General features: G+C 45.4%; 2 protein-coding genes and 2 long non-coding RNA genes across 4 annotated transcripts in view; 1 reads left to right on the plus strand and 3 right to left on the minus strand.

The window, feature by feature from the left end:
- The window catches only part of trit1 (tRNA isopentenyltransferase 1), a 47,330-nt gene extending 35,505 nt beyond the window's left edge, over positions 1-11,825 (minus strand). Inside the window, 2 exon segments of the mRNA XM_050035500.1 lie at positions 11,627-11,804; positions 11,806-11,825. Coding sequence (XP_049891457.1) covers positions 11,627-11,804; positions 11,806-11,825 — 198 coding nt within the window.
- Positions 1-23,324, minus strand: part of LOC126384510 (uncharacterized) — a 250,992-nt gene that overhangs the window by 134,808 nt on the left and 92,860 nt on the right. The gene's annotated exons all lie outside the window — the stretch shown is intronic.
- LOC126384513 (uncharacterized) overlaps positions 1-23,324 on the plus strand; it is a 173,663-nt gene that overhangs the window by 50,805 nt on the left and 99,534 nt on the right. The window lies entirely within an intron of this gene.
- Positions 14,489-21,740, minus strand: myclb (MYCL proto-oncogene, bHLH transcription factor b). The gene is made up of 2 exons (XM_050035506.1): positions 21,089-21,740; positions 14,489-18,603 (listed from the first exon to the last, which is right to left on the minus strand). The coding sequence occupies exons 1-2, from the start codon at positions 21,738-21,740 to the stop codon at positions 17,819-17,821; spliced, it is 1,437 nt and encodes a 478-aa protein (XP_049891463.1). The 3' UTR covers positions 14,489-17,818.

Below are 23,324 nucleotides of genomic sequence, written 5' to 3' on the forward strand. Positions count from 1 at the left end.
CTGTGGCTCCCCCTGTGGACCAATGTTGGTGTTTTCTAATGTTTGGTATGACTAAGTCATGGTATGGTATGCTGTACATAATCACGGAAACTGTCAGTGTGTCATTCTGTCAGTCAGTCATTCTGTCTGTCCCACGTTTTTCTACTCACTGACGTGGTCAATCTATGTGAAACTGCACATAGGCATTGAGGACTGGCATAGGTAGAAGGTGACAAAGCTACCAATGGCTATGGAGTAGTGTTTCTAATTTTTCGCAATCCTTTTTCAACATGTGAAAATTCCATTGCAGATATCTGTAATCATTATTCCTATTTGTGAAAAAGGAACTAGTAACATCTATAATTCGGGCTGCTCCCTAACAGTCAACCAAACGTTAGTTGGCAAGATTTCATTGGTCACTGAGCCCTATCTATAATGGAAGACCTCTGTAAATCAGTTTTGACTCGTCATAATGAATTTCTACATGTGAAAATATATTTATAACATGTTAAGATTGTTTTACAATTAACTACATGACATGTTGACATGTCGAAACGTCTTTTCCAGAACAGAAACATTAGCTGCTTCTCATCAGTTTTTTAAAAATGTTTTGCCATGGTCCTCGTCACGTTCAGCTTTGCTAATTCCAAACTCTGACATACTTGAATGAAACTGGCTCATGTGGGTTCAGCTGCCTACTTCTTCCTGTGACCGTGTGGCTTGTGTGCAAGTAAGGGAGGAATTTCTGTATGTGTGTGTGTGTGTGTGTGTGTGTGTGTGTGTGTGTGTGTGTGTGTGTGTGTGTGTGTGTGCGTGTGTGTGCGTGTGTGAGACAATGAGCTCAGTGTTCAAGCTCTGCAGAGCCTGCAGCCGGCCTGCCTGGCCAACCTTACGCCCTGCACGAGACAGCTGTTCCTCTGCCACATAAATAAGGGGGGAGCATGGCCAAATGAAAGAAGGAGGGCAGGAGAGACAGAGAGGGCGAGGAGAAAAGAAAGAGACGGAGAGAACAAACACTTATTGAGACACGAAATAAGATTCAAAGAACGACAAAAGCAGATAAAGGGGGATACAGCGGACCCCTCACTGTGGTGTAAGGCCAGTGTGTCAGATTAGTATTTCAAATGACCAGAGACGATCGTAACAGACCATAAGAATAGTAAAAGATCTTAAAGCTTTATTTTATGTGTATTTTATTTTCCTTATTATTCAGCGAGCCGCACACAGAGACTCAGTTCAGCAGATGTAGTATCAGAACATCCACATGCAGGTTTCTATTCCACTTTGTTTCTTGAAGAATTTTTGACAAATATTCTCGTAACTGCAGAGTGTTAAATGATTAGATTGACACCACTCTCATATCTTTCTGGTAAATATGAAGTTACCGTGAGCAAACGGTTAGCTTAGCTTAGCTTAGCACTGGAAAAAGTTTGTCTGACACAATCCTCCTACTTGCACCTCTATAGCTCACTAACTAAGGCGGGATTTATACTTCTGCGTCAAATCGACGCCGTATCTACGCCTCCTGTCTGTCTCTGTAAGCTGAAACCATTTCCCTCAGTGGAAACAAAGCTTTGATTTACTTTAATTTCACAGATAAGAAACAATAAATTGTGAAGACAATAAAGCCTCCACTAAAATAGCATTTTAAGTCTTGTGTGTGATTTATCCTGGCTTCATATGAGCAGAGGAAATCTCTGCTAGCTGCTAGGCTAATTTACACAATGTAAAATGCCATAGGCTTGTGCTAATAACGTTAGCATGTTGTATTTCTGGGGAAAATGTGTCCAGATAAAGACAAGTGTTTGTCTGTGAATGCTGCGAGTTATAGTGAAGCTGATTTGTGTTTGACACTGTCTCTATTAAGCCATGTTTAATGTGTGTTTAATGTGTGTTTTGAATCAACTAAACTTCACAGCACTTCACAGAAGCCACACCGCCAACTAGTGTTTTGGAGGTGTAACTGCAGAGTGACACAGACACACCAGCGCACAAGTATAAATCCCCTTAAACATGACTGTGCGTTTTCTTCATTTCAATAGCCAGCTAAGCTAACTGACTGGCTAACCTCGCTAATAAAGACACTGTGGTGATTATCAAAATGGTCAAAAACACAATATAGACAAACCAACAATAAATATCATTAACACCGTCACATTCTGGTCGATATGACTGTATCCAACCAAACTGTCATTGGTCAGACAGTCGCTGGTGTCACTTTAATAAGGCCGTGTGTCAATCAAAACGTTTGTGGAGAAAATACCTGACATTTTTTAACAAAATAAAATTGGAACTGGAGGAAAACTGTACCGCCATAAATGTTAAAAGCTTTGATCTGAAACACTCTGAGGGTCAGGTGTGGTCAGTGACTGAGGTCCAGAGAGGAAGACGATCCAGTTGATCCTTCTTCTGACCCCTGGACACTGATGCACATTCAGCAGCTCAGAGTGTGAGCTGCATCGCTTTATTTTTATCCTTCCCTCCATTACACTCACCACAGAATACCTACCCGCCTATTTTCTCTTTTTACCCCTCCGCTCCTTCCCCCTCAAGGCACCATCCTTCAACAATTTATCCCTCCATCTTCCTCTCCTCTCTCTGTCTCTCTGTGGGGAATGGCCCAGTAATGCCAGACTAATAAATCATTCATGGCGTTGTTCCCCCCCCCCCACCCTCCTCCTCCTCCTTCTTCCCTTCTTCCCCCATCCTGCCATCCTCCTCTCCCTCGCTGCTTTACTGTAGCAGTGACCGCATCACCACACCCACAGACTGCATACTTACACACACACACACACACACACACACCAAATATAAGAGTTAATCAGCCCTGATTTTTGGCTCGCTCCTCCACAGGCTTAGATAACTTAAAAAGATGCATCACAAAATAGGATGTGGGAGGAAGCATCGCCTGAGTTACAATACAAACAGATACGTCAAAGCCCAGACAGGTCATCGCCACACCAGACAGATAGAGACAGTGGGTGGGGGGGTGGGGGGTAGAAACTCATCGCAGAGAGAGAAGAAGAAGAGGGAGAAGGAGGAAGGATGACTGCCAGCGCATTAGAGGGATATAACACGTAGCTGGACAGTATCTGAGTGTAGGATGTGTTTAATACGTAGATAAGCAGTTGGTGTTGGTGCATGTGCGTAACAACTTCCCGCCAGTAATAAGCACGACCTTTAAAAGAATAAGCCCCGCCCCCCTCACAGCGGTCAGCTACATGACCATCACATGTCCAAATTTACGACCCATAAGGCCAATGGTCACTCTGTGTTTTTACAGAAAGGACCTCTCTCACTCCACTTTAAGGGTCAAGACGACACATGACAGCTTCTCACATCAACACAAAAACACACGTCTGACAAATTGGCGTCCTTTGTCGTAATTCTCGCCGCTCATGTCGTCTTTGAGAGAATGCAGCCGCTCCTTCTTTTATAGATGCATAAAGCAAAGGGTCACTGGCCACCGATACCTCCAGCAGTCCCACACATTCACGTGACGGTGCATACATGTGCATGACCTGTTAAATTGCCCTTTACGATCTCTGATGGCCCCTCAGTGTGACGCCCCATGGCCCCGCCCACACACTACCAAACACACCCGTTTTACACCCTGCAGTGAAGCTATTTATCATCTGCCAACAATGTGCTTTAAGTTAATGTGTTTAACAGGTGACGCATGAGAAATCTGTTCATGCACAGTTTGTTTAAAGTGTTCCCAGAGTCACGCTGGTGTCGTGTGATGAAGACTCTGCATCACTAATGATCAACAAAGATTCATTTTCTACCTTCATGTCTTTATTTCATGTAAATAAACTCAACAGATGCTCGAAACTTTAAAACTGAGACAAGTTTTTTTTAAAACTCCTGCCTGCTGGTGTGTTCAAGTGTTCCTGGGAAACTAAAGTATTAGCGGTATGAGTGCTGGCTGTGAGTAAATCACACCTAAAACTTTGAATCACAATATCATAGAAACCCAGTATTTAATCAGCATAGGGCAGGGCCATATAGCTTAGTAATTTTTTTTTTAAACAATTACAGCACTTAGAATAATATTAAATATTTAAAAATTTAATAAAAAAAATAAATAATAATATGGCGGGGTTTTTGTTGTTGTTGTTTTTTTACACAAAATATATCTCAATATTTTGAAATCTCTACTAAAACACAAAATTATTAAATGAACTAAAGTAACCAGAGGCCACACAATACGATAATTATCACAATATTTAAGTCACGATATAATATAACTGTGATTTTAAACATGTTGCGATATGCTGAGCATATAATAAATATATAAAATTTAAAAGAAATATGGCAATATGTTGCTGTTTATCACCTTTTTTTTAAGGGAAATTCTGTCAACATCAACAGTTTTATCAAATAAAGTAGTGAGTCTCTTCATCTCTAGTGGACTGAAAAGGCATCTGATTATATTATTCTAGTAAGCTACCAAAAGTTTAATATGTTAAAATATTGCTCTGTCCACTTTTCCCCCGACTCTAGTAGCTACTGTCATAGTATAATTATTATAACATTTAAATACGGTTTTGATGAAGTTGAGGAGGAAGTAATTAAATAAATCAAAGACCACTGGTGCTTTTATTTTGAAGCACCCAGCTCGTCTTGAGCAGGAAGTCCTGATGTTTAACAGTTGTTGTTAGCGGTTAGCACAAAGTTAAAATGTTGCTGCTGCACCTTAAAACGTGAGGATTTATTCACTGAGCTGGAAACACACTAACAGCTCTCCACTTTATATATTTACATTAATTGCAAGTTGCACTGGTGCTCCATGGTCGCAAAATGTAACTGAATGCCTCATTTCCACGTTTTTTTTAAATTAGTTTCCACTAATTTAAAAAACGTATAAACGATCGCCATCGATAAAAAGATCGTCATTATGACGATCTGACTGTACATAATGTATAACCATATTTTAACAGAACAACATTACTCAGATTCACAAAGTGTTAAAACTAGATAAACAAGTTCTTTTTAATCAAACAAACTCACCTGACATCAACACAGTTAACTGAACTGGAAAGAATAGCCTATTAGCAGCCTGTTAGCTAAGCTAGCACACTGTCGTACGGTCTCTTTTTAACCTACTCGAGGCAAATTCCAGACTGAAATATTACAGAGGGGAGGAGTTTCACAGGCACATCAGATATCACGGAGATTCCCATGGGAATGAATTAACTTCTGGTTACCTCGTTACCGTACATACACGAAAGAGGAAACGAGGCGCAACAGTCGTGTTCTGGAGCCCTGCAGGTACAAAGACACACACTTCCTCTACTCACGCTGTCGCTAAAACTGTTACCATGGTGATGTTAAACTGGATTTATTTATTCTAAGCTAGAAACAAACTCACAGCTCTTCAATTCTTATTTTAATATTTTCACGTTGCAGTGGTGCTCCATGGTCGCAAAACGCGAGTCTGGAGTCCTGCAGAGAGAGCCATGGAGGCAAGCAAGAAAAACCAAAACAAATGAGGTGACCATTTATACTCGCTGTTTGCGATATAGTCATTTAATATATCCCACGTGGAACAAGCTGTGATACATCAAGAATTTTGTTGTCCTGCATCGTGACGTACCTGCTGTTTATCGTACTTAGTTAAAGCACGTGAAAACATCAGAATCATATTTTCAGATCCCTTAAATGACTGAGTGAGTGCTTTAGTTGCTTGTGTCGAGGTATTCATTACAAAGTGCGCGACGGGACAAACGAGACAATAAAAGTCTGCACACGATCCCGGCAGCTGCCAATATCCTTGACATGAGGAGTGAGTCGAGGCCTCCTCAGTATATCTCACTGATGTAACGTGCGGCACAACACGGACGAGCCGGCGTTTGAGCGATGATCACAGCTCTGAGTAAACTGCTCTAATGTTTCAGTCTGAGCGCTCCCCACATGAATCACCTCTGGAGTGCACTCACTCTCTCCCCTTACTGTCACCGCACATGTCAAATGTGTCAGATTACCAATAATGCTTTGTGCCCTGAGAAATCGTCCTCACTGCTCGGGTGACACTTGATTAACAAATGTCTGGTCAGCGCAGCTCATCAGACGCCTCATTCCACCAATTAAATCCTACAAACAATCAGTGCCACAGTGACTCGTGACCTTCATGTAGAGTTATTACACACTGAACAAAGATTTAAATGCAGCACTTTTGTTTTTGCTCCATTTTTTACAGGTTACAGTTTTTTATGCACACAAAGAGTTGGTTGTAAGTTTGTAAAAATCAGTGTTAGAATAATAAAATCAAATGCTTTTTAAGTTTGCGAGATACATTTTGCTGCCTGGTGCAGCGTAAACCGGGAATCATCTGTGAAAACTTCTCCAAAGTGACAGACAACATCGAAGGTCATCAGCTTTTGCTCTCACCTGCTGCCCGCCCACGTGTACTTCATTTTTGGTTAAGGCTACTGACTTTGGCGCGGGAGACTGGGATTTGAATCCCGGTCAGGGCAGGCAACACAGATCCAGTCTGGACCTTTAGGCAAGGTTCCTAAAGCTGCTCGCTGACCTCAGGATGAGTGAGACCGTAAAAAACAAGAGTCATACCGGCTTGACGTCGGCTGGGTCAACAAGATCCGTGTCAGGTGTTGGGGAACCTGATGAGAACTGGACTACTGGAACCAAACATAGATGGACTAGAGCACACACAGATATTTGTACCCGTTACCTGTGGGTACCCGACCTGCTGCATCTGACCTGTATTAGAGATGTACAGATACCACTTTTTCCTTCCCGATACCAATTCCGATCCCTGAACCTTAGGTATCTGCTGATACCGAGTACCGATCTGATACCAGCGCGTAAAATAAAAATGGATGGGATATGAATTGTTGTATGTCTCAACTCCTAAAACTCTGTGTAAAATATTAAGAAATAAATACATAATAGTAGAATGAATGCCATAAAACCTTTTATTATTATTATTATCCAGTGTTGACACAGATCAAGACACAGGTTAAAGTGCAGCCACACAATTTGGTAAAAAGACATTTTAAAGGCTACAGTAGAATGCTTTTTAAACTCCGCTCCGTTTCCGTTTCGTTTGCCTGTAGCGTGCGTATGCATAATGACGTGAGGCATTACGTGGTATTGGATTGGTCATAGGCTGTACTCGCCAATACCCGATGCCGCATTTAAGGCAGTATCGGAGACATTTCCGGTACTGGTATCTGTACAACTCTAACCTGTATCCTAACTTGTACCTACAGACCTACACCAGCAGAGACACAATCACACACTCCAAACACTGATTTAAAAATCTTCCCCGAGACTTTAAGATGATTATAAATACCCAAATCTCAGCCTCTCCAGAGCTCTTTAATGCTGCCTGTGTATTAATCGAAGACTATTTTACTGTAAACAGTAAAATAAACAGAAAACAGGGGGAAACATGTTTTAAAAACATATAAATTTGCAGACTTAAAAGTAAAAAGGCCGAAGAATCCAGATACATTTAGTGGAGCTTGATGTTCTGTAGCTCAGTTCCAGATTCGTCTAATTGGGAGGATGGTGCACAGAAGACTTTAAATAACTGGCTAATTTGAGACTTTTCACACTCACAAGGTTCCCAGTGACACAATTTATCTATATATAGGTGAGGCGATGGTACAGTGAGGGCTGTGCAACCTACAATCACACTCATACTGTGTACACACACACACACACACACACACACACACACACACATCCTCAGTCAGTCCAACTTGTAAGCAGTGAGTGGCAGAACAGTGTCAGTTTTACTGGGAGCCTCTGAAGGGACCCCGCTGGTCCCTGGACCCCCAGTTTGGGAACCTCTGGTTTACACTATTTGGTGGAGCCTCATTCAGTGGCAGTACAGAGCGGGCACTTGTGTGTGTGCCATAGATAGCATGTTCATTTAATGAGTGAATAATGTCCAATGAACTGTGGGGTGAGGGCCTGGGCCGGGGGCAGGAGGGGTGAGCACAACACAATAGGAGTGTTAGGCTAGTGTGGGAACCAATTCTCCCCGGGACAATAGACACTTCCCAGTGGCCACAGCGTGTCCATTCACTATCAGCTGCTGGGCCGGCGGAGCACGGCGCTGAATATGCACCAGCTCAGCACAATGCTGCTTTCTCCCAAACAAGACCAGACTGTTTCCTATCCCAAAGACAACACAGGCCAGCTCCAGCCTATACACAGCCTCATTCTCACATGAGCAGTCTCTTTCTCACTCGCTCCATGTCTGCATGTCTCTGTCGCCGTCACACACACCAACAGCAGGGTAGCAACAAGGCCGGGGATTGTGGAGATAGGCTGGGGCTGCCGTGCCGTAACTAGGCCACAGTTTCTCTCCACCAGGGCTGCTGGTCGCTCAGATATTCTGGGCTGAGATGTTATTAGCGTAACCCAGTTTACCCAGTACCAGGTGACTGCTGGAAGAGGGGCTCCCCGCTGGGACACACACTCTCAAGGACAATGCACACCAAGAGGCGGAGAGGAGGGGGAGGAAGGATGGAGCAGGAGGAAGGTGATGATGAAAGAGCGAAGTGCGACGTGATTGGGCGAATCACCGGCTCGCTGGCTGATTTGGATCAAGCGGAGTTACCGTGTGTGTTTCTGTGTGTGTGTCCACTCTGGGCTCCGCTGTGACCCAGACTCAAACCTGTACCCAACCTTTTCTTCTGTGTGCGCGTCCTCTGGTTGCTGCGGCAACGGAGCCTGAGAACTGAAAGAGAGGGCGGGGCTGAGAGAGAGAGAGAGAGAGAGAGAGAGAGAGAGAGAGAGGAGCGCAAGAGACGCAAGCCTGAGAGTTTTTTAAATGTCACTGTGTACACACACACACACACACACACACACACACACAGCAGTGGAAGTGAGAATGTATTAACCTGTCATTATACAGTCATCAGTCGTCACAGCTCTACGATCTCACAGCGGATCATATAAACCTTTAACTACTTCCTCTTTAATATGATTATTTTAACAGGATGATCAATAAAAGACACGCAGATGAATGAACCAATAAATATCTTTACAGCAACATGTCAGTGTGACAGTTTATACACTGCTCAAATAAATTAAGGTGACTCTTAAATCACATGTCAGATCTTGATGAGCAAATTATTCAAGTGTAAAATCTTCACTGATGTTTGTTGTGTAATTTGTGGACAACAAGATGGGCCCACTGCACCAGGAGGAACCCAGGGCCCTCTGCACCAGGAGGAACCCAGGGCCCTCTGCACCAGGAGGAATCCAGGGTCCACTGCACCAGGAGGAACCCAGGGTCCACTGCACCAGGAGGAATCCAGGGTCCACTGCACCAGGAGGAACCCAGGGCCCTCTGCACCAGGAGGAACCCAGGGCCCTCTGCACCAGTGTAAGGTCTGACAGTCACTCTGAGGATTTCATCCTGGTACCTAACTGCAGTCAGAGTACTGTTGGCTATGACATGGAGGTCTGTGTGACCCTCCAAGGATCTGCCTCCCCAGACCATCACCAGTCATGCTGGATGATGTCACAGGCAGTATAACGTTCACCATGGCGTCTTTCACGCCTGTCACATGTGCTCAGTGTGAACCTGCTCTCATCTGTGAAGAGAACGGGGCGCCAATGGTGGACCTGCCAGTTCTGGTGTTCTCTGGTGAATGATGGAGCTGCACGGTGCTGGGCTGTGAGCACAGGTCCCACTAGAGGCCGTGGGGCCCTCATGACACCCTCATGGAGTCTGTTTCTGACAGTGTGGTCAGAAACATGCACACCAGTACACCTGTTCCTCCTCACACAAAGGAGCAGATACCAGTCCTGTTGCATCACAACCACCCTCCAGGCAAAGGTCCCGTATGGAGTTCATGTTGCTTGTATCCACTAGGACTGACCCAAAAAATTCAAAGCTTCGAAGCTTCGTTTGATGGCACGGGATTCGATTGTGAAAAAATCACTAAACGTTGCAGTTATTACTTATGCATGGCTTTTTAGTACTTTTTATTCAAAAGTTTATTCCTAAGATCTTATAATAGATTTTCATAAGGTGCACAATAAGGATTAAAACTGAATAATCCTTGTAGCTGTCATCAGCTCACGTTATCTTCACTTCCTGTCTCAACTGCGGCATCTCTGCTCTGAGTTTGTGTGTCTATGTGTGTGCTTAAAAGCAGCGCAGCGGACCCGACACACAGACACACACACAGCAGGAGGAGCGGCTGCTGCAGTGTGATCATAAATAATACCAACACTGAAAAAAAGTAATCTAACAGTTACAGATAAAAGAACATTGGAGCTTCTCAACACTACAGTCGTTAATAACTTAGCACCGCTGCTCGTTTACTACAGGAGAGATTAACGAGGTTAAAGCTTCACACATTAGTGGGGAAAAGTGAATATCAAGGGCACATTCACACCAGGATAGTCCGGGGGACTCGGTTCGAGTGGGCGGGGAATGCCCAAAAAATGTGCGCCTTCATTTGGTTCGGTTCACTTTCACACTGCACTTTTTAAAGCGGACCAAACCACCTGGACAATGTCACGCAGTTACAACAGCTGCTCGTTTAGGGGCGGTACTGCCCGAAACAACCACTGACCAGGAAGCAAAGAAGCATGAGGAAGAAGGAAACCCTGCTCATCGACTGGCCAGGACCAAAAATGTTAATCTATCCCTTTCAGCCCGCCTGGTCACCACAAAAACACCAAATGCACTGCGCTCTACGTCACTTCCTCTTTGGTTCACTTCCTCCCCTTGGTTCGCTGGATAGTCCGTTTGCATTTCCCACTGTAAGCAAACCGCGCCAGAGTTCACTTGCAAGTGAACCGAGACCCGCAGTTTTCAAGTGGACCAGGGTTCGCTCGTTTGGTCCGCACCAGAGTTTGAATGAGGGTTCACACCACTCCAAACAAACCAAACTATCTGTGGAAGTGGACCAGGGTTCCTTTTCAGTGGACCAAATAGAACCAGTGTGAATGCGTCCTAAAAGATGGATCTCAGATTTTACAAATCGATATCAGGTCATTCAAATGAAGCTCAATTGGGATGAATCTATTATTTTAACCCTCCCGACCTCCCACTGTGTCGCTGTCTAGGTGCTGCTCATGTTGAGTCAATGACAGCTGTGGCTTCATGTTACCTGCACTATATATCAGCTGTAATCTTAATGATCAGAATACTGCATAACAGTAACAATGTCCCATTATATCATGCATCTCTACTTATTATCATTCTTCATCATGACTTTGGGATTTCACTGCACTTTGACTGTTGAGCTGCAGGAGACATGTTTTCTTTCAGGGGTGTCACCTGGTGTTGGCTCGCCCTGGGCCCCACATGTGTGAGGACCGCCACTGAGCAGGATGTCTGCTGTCTGAGCTGAGCTTCAGTGTTACATGTTTAACTGCTAATAGTCGCATTATAATCACAAGTTACTGTCGTCATGTTCTGACGTTAGCACTTAGCATTTAGCTCAGCACACACAGCTGCTTCAGAGACACAGAGGACACAGAGGACACAGAGGACAGTCTCGTGTCTGTCTCGTGTCTTTATTCACTGTCTGATCACTTTCATTCTACTTAACTCGACTCATGTCGCTCCTCACAGACTCCTCACAGATCACTATGACTCCATGTCCAGGACTCCCTGCTCCTCTCCTCGTGTCGTCACTCCTCCTACCTGCATGGAGTCCGCGCTGATGATCTCCCCCTGAAGCCGCCTCCCGAGCTCGACCGCCAGCTTGGACTTCCCGGTACCGGTAGCTCCCAAAATCACCACCAACGACGGGACCATGGCTCTCCGTAATGCACCGTGCACGTTGCCTGCGGACGCCGCCATGATGCTGCTTCCTCGGCGCCCAGCTGACGGCAGCGCGCATGCGCATTGGGCACCGCGAAGAGAGGTGGGCTCTGTTGCCAGGCAACAGGCAGCCGTTACTGTGGCAACACTGATTGATGAGGGGGTAGTGTGATGAGGAGGATGCTTCATCTTATGAGACCAAATAAATATAATTATTCAAACATCTTACTGGAGTCACGTGACGTCAAACTGGATCAAAACCAGTTCAGTTCAGTCACTGGGAGCAGACTGGTCTCTGCTCATGACTCCATCTGTGAGCACATCAGGCTGCTGATAACATTTAGTGAGATGCCTTTACATTGCACCAATGTTATAATTGTTTCTATGGAAACTGTCCAGGCTCTGCAGCCGTGAGCAGAGATGCTTGTTGCCATGGTGAAGATGCCAGGATCAGTTACCGTGGAGGCTGCTCCGAACAAATGGATGGGGAGAGGGAGGTGTGTGTGTGTGTGTGTGTGTTCACTCATACAGGTGGTTTAATGGAAGATAAATGGGTGTAATATAAAAACCCTCAGAAAAAAACAACACGACAGATTTTATTCTCAGGTTTCAACCACATCAAACTTCTTCTTACAGCCACACAGACAAAAATATACATGAGTTATATTGTTTTATATTTCACTGTAGTTGTATTTTAAGAGCATTTTTAATGTTAAATTCAAATTGCTGCTCAATAAATACACATGTATTATGTGTCAGTGTGACTCAGTGTGTAACCTGTGTGCTGCAGGTGAGCTACTGTTGCCAGAACCACTCATACAGTTAAATATCACAGTGAGCATTTTGAGGTTGTCAATGAATATAAATATATATAAATATAATAGGGACAGTAATCGATAAACAACTGTCATGGGACTCAAACACAGTCTGTAGCAAAGGACAGCAAAGACTTTACTTTATGCAGAAGCTCCGACAGTTTGGAGAGGACAAACAAATACTGCTTCTCTTTTATCGTTCATTTGTGGAGAGTATCTTAACTTTATGCTTTATTGTTTGGTTCTCACTGTCTGTAGGAAACAGGAACAAACTTAACAAGATTGTTAACATGTCTAGCAAGATTGCGGGTCAACAACAACGCAGCATGACACAACTTTGTGAGTCCAGAGTAGTGGAGAAGGGACCCTCAATCTTAGGTGATGTTTCTCACCCTCTCCATGGTGAATATGAGTTGTTACCATCAGGACGGAGGTACAGAGTGCCGTCTCTGCGCACTTCTTATGGCTGGAAATCTTTCATACCTTCCAGTACAGCTCTGCTGAACAAATTATGCTTGTGATACAAGGTGCACACTATGGTAGGTTTCTTAATTGTTGATTGCTGGTGATGCTGGTGCAGAGCGCTGTTGTTAGATGCTGTCTTGTTATGTCTTGCTGTTGTTATCAGCTGTGGTTTTACTTGTTCTATGGTTGTCTAATGTTTGTCCTTAATTGTAATGTTTCTTAGGAATTTTGTGACGACGCCACAGACACAAAAAGAATTTCCGAAAGGATAAATAAATGAACTAACTAACTAACTAACTAACTAACTAACTAAGACGTTCAGAGAAGGTTCATTGATTGATCAGCTACATTTATCCGCCAATAAGGGCGTTTGATGTGTCACACACTGATAATTCCCACATGTGAACGGCTTTTTTGAATTAAATCAAAACCAAATTAATCTAAATATTTGTAGGAAATGTGTGTGCACAACATACTGATACAGTCAATCAAAATTATCCTCAACTTTTTGTACAGGTGTGGTTGAATATTGCAGCAATAATGTGAGGTCACGACACATCATTTGAGAAACACTGATTTAGACCATATTTCTATTTTTCCCCACAACATTCAGACGTTCATAAATGGTTCAAAATGTTTTTTCACTGATTATTTGAAGCCTGACTATAGTTCCACTCCAAAATGATGATAGACTGTTACTTGCAGACTGTGGAGGATGAAAAAATCTCATGATTGCAAATCACAGTGACACATGGTCAAAAAGTGAACGAATCAATGTCTTCAAATCGTTGGTGAAAAAACGTTATACAAATAGATATACACTCACCAGCCAGTTTATTAGGTACACCTGTTTAGCTAATCAACTCATTAACATTTAGTCATGTAGACATGGTGAAGACGAGCTGCTGAAGTTCAAACGCAGCATCAGAATGATGAAGAAAGGTGATTGAAGTGACGACAGGAGACTGGTCTGATGAGTCTGGACATTCAGATGGAAGCATGGATCCATCCTGCCTTGTATCAACGCTTCAGGCTGCTGCTGCTGGTGTAATGGTGTGGGGGAGATTTTCTTAGTACCAACTGAGCATGGTTTAAACACCACAGCCTACCTGAGTATTGTTGCTGAGCGTGTCCATCCCTTTATGACCACAGTGTACCCATCTTCTGATGGCTACTTCCAGCAGGATAACGCACCATGTCACAAAGCTCACATCATCTCAAACATGACAATGACTTCACTGTACTCCAATGGCCTCCACAGTCACCAGATCTCAGTCCAATAGAGCACCTTTGGGATGTGCTGGAACGGGAGATTCTCATCATGGATCAACTGTGTGATGTCATCACGTCAATATGGACCAACATCTCTGAGGAATGTTTCCAGCACCTTGTTGAATCTAAGGTGAGTGTGCAGCCAGATGATAATGATTCTTGAATGTGTATAAAAGAGGCAAAGAGGTCATTTCTGATGTCAAACCATGAATTTATTATTTTCTGACTTACTCTTCATACATAGAGGCTTATGAGGTACAGAAAAAACAAAGTGCTGAGACAAGGCTCCAAAAATCACCATAGTTAAACTCCCAAAGTAAGTAAGCAACGTCCACTGCTACTGTGACTGTGCCAACAGCAGAGACCAGTGACCAATACCAGTCAAACAAATAAAGAAACGGGGCGATCCACTGCTGTGGGCGCTCCCTGTCGAGAAATAATAATCAGGGCTAATGGTGGTTTGTGCTGAAATCATTAGCAGGAAAAACATGAGAGCTAATTCAGAAGAATGAAGGGGAGCGTTGAGAGAGACATCCTGAAGTGTCTGATGCTCTCTGACTGTCTGTCTGTCTGACTGACTGACTGTCTGTCTGTCTGACTGACTGACTGTCTGTCTGACTGTCTTTGGGGCTCTGGCGTTATGTTACAGCATATTACAGCCAATGGCTCTATCACAAGAGCTACAGGCTATACGTGGGAGTTTCCTGAGTGCTGGTAAGAGCAGAGCATGCTACTCATCATGACCGAGTCATTTACAGTACGATATCCAGGGATACAGTGTTCTCTGTTGCATGGCTTTATGGGAACAATAGGGAGCACCAGGCTTGCAGAATAAAAGCAGAGAGCGCAGTAACATTAAGGTCACGACAGGCTACACAAGTTTAAATCGGTAGATCCTCTTAAGCCCCCCCCCCACCCCACCAGCCCAGCCCACCAGCGGCAGATTTAAGAGAGTGCTACAGCAGTGATTGGATTGAACCCAGGAGCGTTCAGGTGCTCTCCGCTCCGCAGACAGAAAGCAGACCGTGCACGCCAAGTTTCAGCACATAACCACCACCAGAGCCCCGCCAGCTACAACAACAGAAACAGTCATTAGCTCACACTGAAACAACTCGGTAGGAAAATATAGTATAAAACTTTTGTCAACTCTGACTTGTACAAACAAAAGAAACCCCAGAGACAGGAAACAGAAACATGTAGGCATTGCAAACAAAATAAACAGGTGGTGACAAAGTGGCTAGTGTGATCAGCGTTCAGTAAGTGTTTTATTTTGACTCTTTTTCATCATCATTTTATTAACAAAAATAGAAGCTTTGAGTTATCTTTGAAAAGCCGGCAAGCTCGGCCCGCCTTAAGACGCGGGGCCCGACAAAAACTAGGAGGAGTATAGTAGACAGCTCTGGTTTTGGTTCTGGAAGGGACTGTACAGTAAGGGTCCTATATACATAACATCCAACAGGATCGTCTACGTACATTGAAAGGCTTCTATAGGCATTACATCAAATGCAAAACAAAAATACAAATATATCTGACAGCATGATGAAACAAATGTACAGTTGGAACTCGTCGGGCTTCATCTCAAACAAACAGATTTAATTGAAGCCATTCTCTTTTGGTTGATAATTTGAAGCCAACATTCACGTCTCGGCTGCTCTCATGGCACAACAATAAGAAAGTTACAGTGAAATCTTGGTGAAGATCTTCAGAGTGTTTTTTGCAGATATTGATTGAAAACAGGATCAATCTCAAACAACGCCTGTATGGCAACGTATTTTCCCCAAATAATGATAATAATGCTACGAAACTGGTCGTTCCCGCGGTGCTGCTGTTGAGACGTCTACGATGCAAGAAGGGAAACCTGCAGGCACAGAAGTTCGGACTGAAAGGGTTAAAGTCTGTATTCTTCAACCTGGACTCCATTTTCCTGTTATTCATGTCTCCAATGGGAACGATGAGTTTTGAAACTGGTCCAGTACTGATGAGTGGCTGCAGCGTGCAACAGTGAGACACGCTGCAGTGTAACCACGTGGGGCATTTGTGCACCGTCAGTGTACGTCCATTAAAAGAGCTTCTTTTGCCACTGACAGGCTCAAGTTGTTCTTATAAGTGTCTTAAAATATCATGGACGGATCCCTACAAAGATAGACCTGTTTGTTTATGCAGAAACAGCCCTGAAATCAATCTCACCAGACCCCATTCAAAAAAACAGTAATTTTAGCATGTGCAGATGGAGCATGTTTTCACGTCTTAGTGGGTGAGTTAAGGATATAATCTGACCAAACTAGAGTTGGTGATTGTTGGAGCAGAGGAAAAAGGAACCAGGACAGCTTTTGAGAGTTTATTTTGTTGCTGTCGACTTTGAATGAAGCGTGTTCTATGATGGTAAAATTACTGTTTTTTTAAATGGGGTCTGGTGGGTTTGGTGATGGTGATTTTGGGGCCGTTTCTGGTAAAACAAAAAGGATCTTGCTCTTTAACAAAAGGTCTATATCTGTAGGAATTCTTTCATAATGTTGCAAGACACTTAAAATAACACTCTGAGCCTGTCACTATCAAAAACACTTCTAGTGGACATAAATTGACAGTGTACATCGTCCACAGCTGCCGGCTGCAGCGCTCTCACTCAATAATGAACCAATTTCAAACCGTATTGTGTTCATTAGACACAAAACAGGAAAATAGAGCCCAGGTTGAAAAACACCAAATGTACCCTTTAAGCTGAGCTGTTCCAGAGGTGCAGGACTTATTATATCCAGTTGTAACATCACTGTTGCGTGGCTCAGTACAGTCCCACTGCAGCCCCCTGCAGTCCCAAGATCAGCGAGCATGAAGCTCGAAACTTCAACTGCTGACAGGGAAAAGAAGTGCGAAGAAAAGAACAAGAGGAAAGAGGTCAGATGCTCTGGAGAACGAGAGAGGAGAACGGAAAAGAAGACGGAGCGGAAACGAGGCGCAACTTGTTAACAAAATGTCAAAGTTGTACGCCGCGCGCTGAGGACTGTAAAGAACAGTATGAAGGAGACTCTACAGAGACACTTTAGGAGACTGATGACAGACAGAAAGAGGAGACATCTCTGCTGTGCGAGCACACCGAGCCCCATCACAATCAAGGAAACGTCTGACCGGACCATGCAGCAGGCAGACAGCACAGTCGGAGCAGTTTATCAACTAGAAGCTGCGTTCACTTCCCGTAGCAAGCAACAGTTTTTCAGCGAGGGGAACTCTAACAGTTTGACAAACCTATATTGAGTGACCATGGACATATTAATCTGCCCGTAAGATGCCCCATAAGATCAGTCCCTAGCTGTCTGTCCTGACTGGCTCGCGGCCTCGTCAATCACTCAGAAGCTCATGTGCAAACCACAAAATAGAAAAGAAAAAAAAAAACAATCCACCCGCACTATTCCAACGTGACCAATTCAAAGTGAACATTAGTGTCTTTCTCCTTCATGTAGTCCTGCTCAGTGTGTGTGTGTGTGTGTGTGTGTGTGTGTGTGTGTGTGTGTGTGTGTGGTGACGCTCAGGAGCGTTTGAGCAGTGCCAGCCTCTGCAGCAGCTGCAGCTGCCTGGATTTCAGCTGCTTCCTCTCCTGAGCCTTCTGCCTCTCGCTGACGTGCAGCTGCTGCAGGTACTCAGTGGCTCGCGTCAGGATCGCCACCTTCGGCGTCTTGGGGCAGTCCGCTAAGCCCGGGATCTCGTCCCGCAGCGAGAGGAAACGCGAGCGCAGGTCGTTCCTTCGCTTGCGCTCCAGGAAGTTGTGTGCCTTGCGTTTGTCTGTGTCCTCGCAGTCGGAGGACTGGGGGCTGGAGAGCTGGCAGAAGGAGTGAGGCTTCGAGGGGGAGCTGTGGGAATGGGAGGTCGAGGAGGAAGAGGAGGAGGGGGGAGATGAAGGCGACGTGGAGGAGGTAGGAGAGCAGGCGCTGAGGTTAGGTGACTCTGACCTGGCCACGGTCACAGGACACTTCCTGCTGTCTAAGTTCAGAGGGGCGTGGCCAGGCCGCGGCTGCTGGTAATGAGAGTTCTGGTGCGGCTGGCTCGCCTGAGAGGACGCCTCCTGACGGACCCTCTTCCGAGGCGGCTCAGGTGGCGCAGGGAGCGTGTCCGGCGAGGGGGCAGCGTAGTTGTGCTGCTGTTGGTGGATGGAGATGTGGAAACGCTTCATGCCGGGGTCCAGGGGGTCCGCTCGCACCGTTATGGTCACCGGCTTGCGAGTGTTGACCAGTCGTCGAGGTTTGCGCTGCTGCTTGTGCTCCACCGTCACCACGTCAATCTCCTCTTCGTCCTCATCTTTGTCATCTTCGTCATCTGAAAGGGAACAGGAGAAGGTATCAAAATATGCGTGTGCTCATACAAAACACCTGCTGATGACGGCGGGTGGCGGCTGAGGTGGGAAAGATGAGTCACATGAGGAGACGCACTCACACCGGCCCCCTGACACCAAATTCCTCTGTTAATACCAACTTCACACATCCTCATAAAATCTACATGATCTCACACACTGCAGGATACACACTGTCACGGTGATGATTCACGCCGTTAGGTCAGCAACATCTCTTCACTCGTGAGGACAGGGTGAGGGCGAGAGGCAGAGACGGGTCAGGGGAACAAACAAATCAACACGTCCTGTTAGAATGAGCCGACTCAGATTCAACGCTGCGCACGTTTAAAACCACTTGCTGCAGGGATGCACGATAACATCGTCTTTAAAATGAACTCTCAGAGTCAGCCGACACGCTTTTTCTTAATTTGCAAAATAAATAAATATTCCATACGTTAAAGAGTATTCTACTTCATGTCTCCATCTGCTGGTGGGCCGTCAGGATAAAAGTATGAATGCAGGATATGATGTTAACTCACCACAGAAGACACTGTTATACATCTGCAAAAAATCCAATATCTTACATCCCTAATTTGCTGCTCTGTTTACCAGAGTGCAGGCAGGGTGTTAAACATGAGGAAAGGTCTCATCGACTTGATTCCACCAACCGACACACACATTTCAATACTCTTGTAAATTGAAACACACTCTTAAAGTAATTGCGCCTCTGTGGATCTGACTGCTCAGAAAGTGGTAATCTCTTTATGAACAACACAGTACAGACGTGAGGACAAAGAGCTATAGACAGAGAGGGTCTGCTCATTATTTACACCAGCATTTATATGACAAAAGATGACACCTCATAATACGCAGCGTGCAGAATTCCCTCAGGCAGCCCTAATGGCTCTTTATGGGAGCTGAAGCATACATGTATTTCCTCTATGGCCGCTCATTCTGCTCTCTGAGTGCACATTATCCCCTGAAATGGTGTGAAATAGTGCCTCACACTCAAAGAATTCTGCACACCCAGCCGACCTCCTAAATGGCTAATCCCGCTCTATTCACAGCCCGGGCTGGCTCGGACCAAATCCACCCACTGACACAATTGGCGCTGCAGCCTGTTGAGCGGAGGAATGCAGCAACAAGTTCCCTTTGTGACATTCCACACACCATTATGCACGGTCCAGGCTCAGCATCACATGGCAGCCTACATACCAGCCTCAATCATATGGGTTCACTGAGTGGAACAGCAGGTCTGGAGTCAGGGAGGATTCTGGGCCATGATCACTTAAACAGGGCTGATTTCCTTCAGCTACGTGTTACATAAAGTTCTGATTGAATTCAGATCGGAGCCGGTGGAGGGGGGGGGGCACAGAGAGGATGTTGTTATCGGGAGTGAGACTGGAGGAGCAGCGAGAGGGAGCAGCTGGTCTGCTGGAGCCAGGCCAGGCAGCACATGTCTCAATGGGCGTGTCGCTCTCTGGGCTTCAGCATGTGTTGCATGCACCAAGGTAACGCAATGCAGTCATCATGTGCCACGCTAGCCCTCGCTGCCAGATTATGACTAATCAAAGCTAAAAATTAACTCAATGATCAAGAGAAATGTGACGTGAGGTCAAAGAAAGTCCTGAGTCCCCCTCCAAAATACTCACTGGGGTAATGGGCAGGGAGAGAAACTACAGAGGGATGTCTTTGGAAAATTAAAGGAACACTGTTGAAACACCATAAAGTGTGATTATATCCACTGCACTACTACTGAGCATCAGACACACACTGGGGCGGGAATCACCAGAGGATCACTGATACGATATCACGATACTTAAGTTGCAATATCATTGTGAGTTAAACTATGTTGCCATATGCTGAGTGTTGCGATAAAATATATTGAGATTTATTACCTTTTATTAACTGTAAATTACGTCACTGAAGGAAAACTTTGTCAACATCTGTTTTCGGAGCAGCAAAATGTATCTAGTGGACTGAAAACACAACTGATTATATTATTCAAGTAAGCTAGCTAAAGTTTAGTTTGTAATATTAATAATTTATATAATAAAAAAAAATCAATAATTGGCCATGTGTTACGTTACGATATAGCCACACAAAAATATCGTGATACTATGCTGTATATGGAGAGAAACAAAATCAACTCAGTATAGTATTGTGATATTTTTTGTTTGGAAATATCGTGACCTCACATCGTGCCAGGTATGGATTTTTTTATCATGTAGATCATATAGTTTTCCTCTGGCAACATAATTTACTGTTGAAATAAAAGGTAATACATCACAATATATTTTATCACAATATTCAGCACATGGCAACATATTCAAAATCGCAGTAGTGACTTAAGTATCGTGATAATATCGTATGTGAACAGCCAAACAGAAACAGCCATAAATTCACCTGACAAACCGGAGGTCAAAGAGGAGCTGCTGACCTCCACAGAGAGGCTCCATGTCTGTTACTGACCTGAGGAGTCGGTGTGAGACTCGGAACCAGACGACACTTGTTTCTTGCATCCGCCGGTTAACGGGAAAGTGAGCACGGCAGCAGGGTCCACACAGTCCGCCGCCAGGCCGCTGAGGGCCGACGCGTCGGCGGGGGCGCACTGCACCCTCCCCGGGGATGGAACCGCAGAGCCGGCTGCCACCTTGGCCGCGGCCCCCGTCCCGGGACAGGAGGCGCAGCGCTCCCCAACAACTCTCTCCAGCTGCTGTCCCGCAGAGAAGCCGCTCCACATGCAGTCCTGGATGATGATGGAGCTCAGGTTCCCGAAGGAGTCATTGGTGGTGGTCAGCTTGCAGGGCAGGTCCTGCTGCTGCTGCTGCTGCTGCTGCTGCTCGTCCTCCTGCCCCAAGAACTGAGACACCCACTCCAGCTTGTCCCCCAGAGACGGGCACAGCAGCCCGACCTTGGCAGACCCCTCTACCGCCCGGATGGGGGACATGGGCGGGGTCGGCACCAGCTCGAATTTCTTCCATATGTCCTCACTGGGTGCGGTGGACTTGAAGAAATCCTCGTCCGGGTCGTGGTGGTCGTCGTAGAAATAATGTTGGTAGTGGTCGAGGTGGTCCATGTCCCAGTTTTCATAACGAGGCGCGGTGGAGCTGATGCCCGGCATGNTGCAGCTGATCACACTTGTTTCATTATATTGTTTACACCCTCATATTGCCCCGTCTCTCAGAGAGCAGCAGCACATGAACTAAGTGTGTGTGTGAGAACATGGTGTGCCAATTAAGGCCACAGCAGAGTCCTCATCACTTCACTAAGGCGAAATAAACCTGGCGATGTTTTACGCACAAAGACGCAATAAGTTAAAGTGCGTGTAGCTGCTGAGAAGTTTCGCAACAGTGTTTGATTACATAACAGTGCTTTAGTAGTATGCTGTGACAGGGAGGGGTGGGGTGGGGGGGTGTATGTGTGCTGAGTGATCAGCAGAAAATAGAGTGATTACATCTGATTGAAAGAGACTAATTGGATGGACAGGTACCCGTCCTGCTGCCAACGAGCCCGCTCAGACAGAGGCTGAGGCTCCTCCTCGGTTCAACTCCTTATCAAGCTCAAAGAATTCAGCTGCGACTCCAACAGCCGATCAGGTAATTAGGCAGCAGGCGCGCGCTCCGAAGCTGCAAAGCCAAAACTTGACGCGCTCCGTGTGTTGTCTGAAACCTGTGTTCACGCGCCCGTGTGTCGGAGGAAGTTGCTGGGGAATAAAAAAAGAAGAGTTTACCTGGTGCTGAGAGTGAGAAACCTGCCCGCTCCTTCATAGATCCGCTGTGCGCAATGGAAGTGTCCAAAAAACGCAGCGATGATTCCTCCGTGTGTTCGGCCGCTGATGGAGCCGTGACGCGGATCCGCTCGGTGCTTTTCCCGGTTGTAAACAGACGTAGAGATAAATGAGTCGGTTTGGTCGCAGTGCCGCCGCGCGCAGGGCTGGACAGGCTTCAGCTGTGGTCACTTTCTTTGCCGTCTACTGCACTGTATGATCCGGGGGAAGGAGAGTTGGCTATTATGCATAAAAGGCGGGTCGTAGTAGGAGAGCCACGCCCGCTGTTTAAAGGGACAGCACACTCAAAAAAAGACGCATGATGCTCTGCAGGAGAGAACAGAGGGTTATGTGACACTGACTTCATGAGATAACACTCAACTGCCTCTGCAGCAAGAATGCAAACATCACAAAAGGTCTGTGTGTGTGTGTGTGTGTGTGTGTGTGTGTGTGTGTGCGTGCGCACATGCAGGAGCCCCTGAGTTTAATCATGCTGCATAAAAAAGGGATCTTCTACAACATGGAGAGATGAGCATGTGTGTGACTGTACATAGGGTGTGTGTTTTGTCCCAACATTCAGGGGGGACATGTGAAAGTGGGGGGCTGAGGGTCCATCACTCATGGGGCCAGCTGCACAAAGCACATTAAGTTTGCTCCTCAAGTATGAAACTTGAGGCTGACATGAAACACCTCGCCAATAACTGACTTAAAAGATCCCGTCACATCAAACCACAGAGCAAATATTAATTGTAAAGGAGCTGGAAAAGCACAGCTTCGGAAAGCTGAGTGCTCCAACCTGAGACAGTCACAACCATTAACTGACTTCTGGTAAAAAACTGAAAGTGTAAAATCAGTTGCTCATCATTCAGTGTGTCCATCAGGTTCTCCAGTCGTGGAACACTCTTCTCAGGATGTCTTAATTCTCCTCATTTATCTCCA

The sequence above is a fragment of the Epinephelus moara genome, chromosome 22 (assembly GCF_006386435.1).
Source record: "Epinephelus moara isolate mb chromosome 22, YSFRI_EMoa_1.0, whole genome shotgun sequence".
Taxonomy (NCBI): Eukaryota; Metazoa; Chordata; class Actinopteri; order Perciformes; family Serranidae; genus Epinephelus; species Epinephelus moara.

What these genes read in the sequence shown, in the direction of transcription:
- myclb (XM_050035506.1), bottom strand. Translation starts at nt 21,740, where the DNA reads ATGCCGGGCATCAGCTCCACCGCGCCTCGTTATGAAAACTGGGACATG. An exon ending in GTCTCACACCGACTCCTCAG is followed by an intron (nt 18,604 to 21,088) that starts GTCAGTAACAGA and finishes GTTCCCTTTCAG; the next exon opens with ATGACGAAGATGACAAAGAT.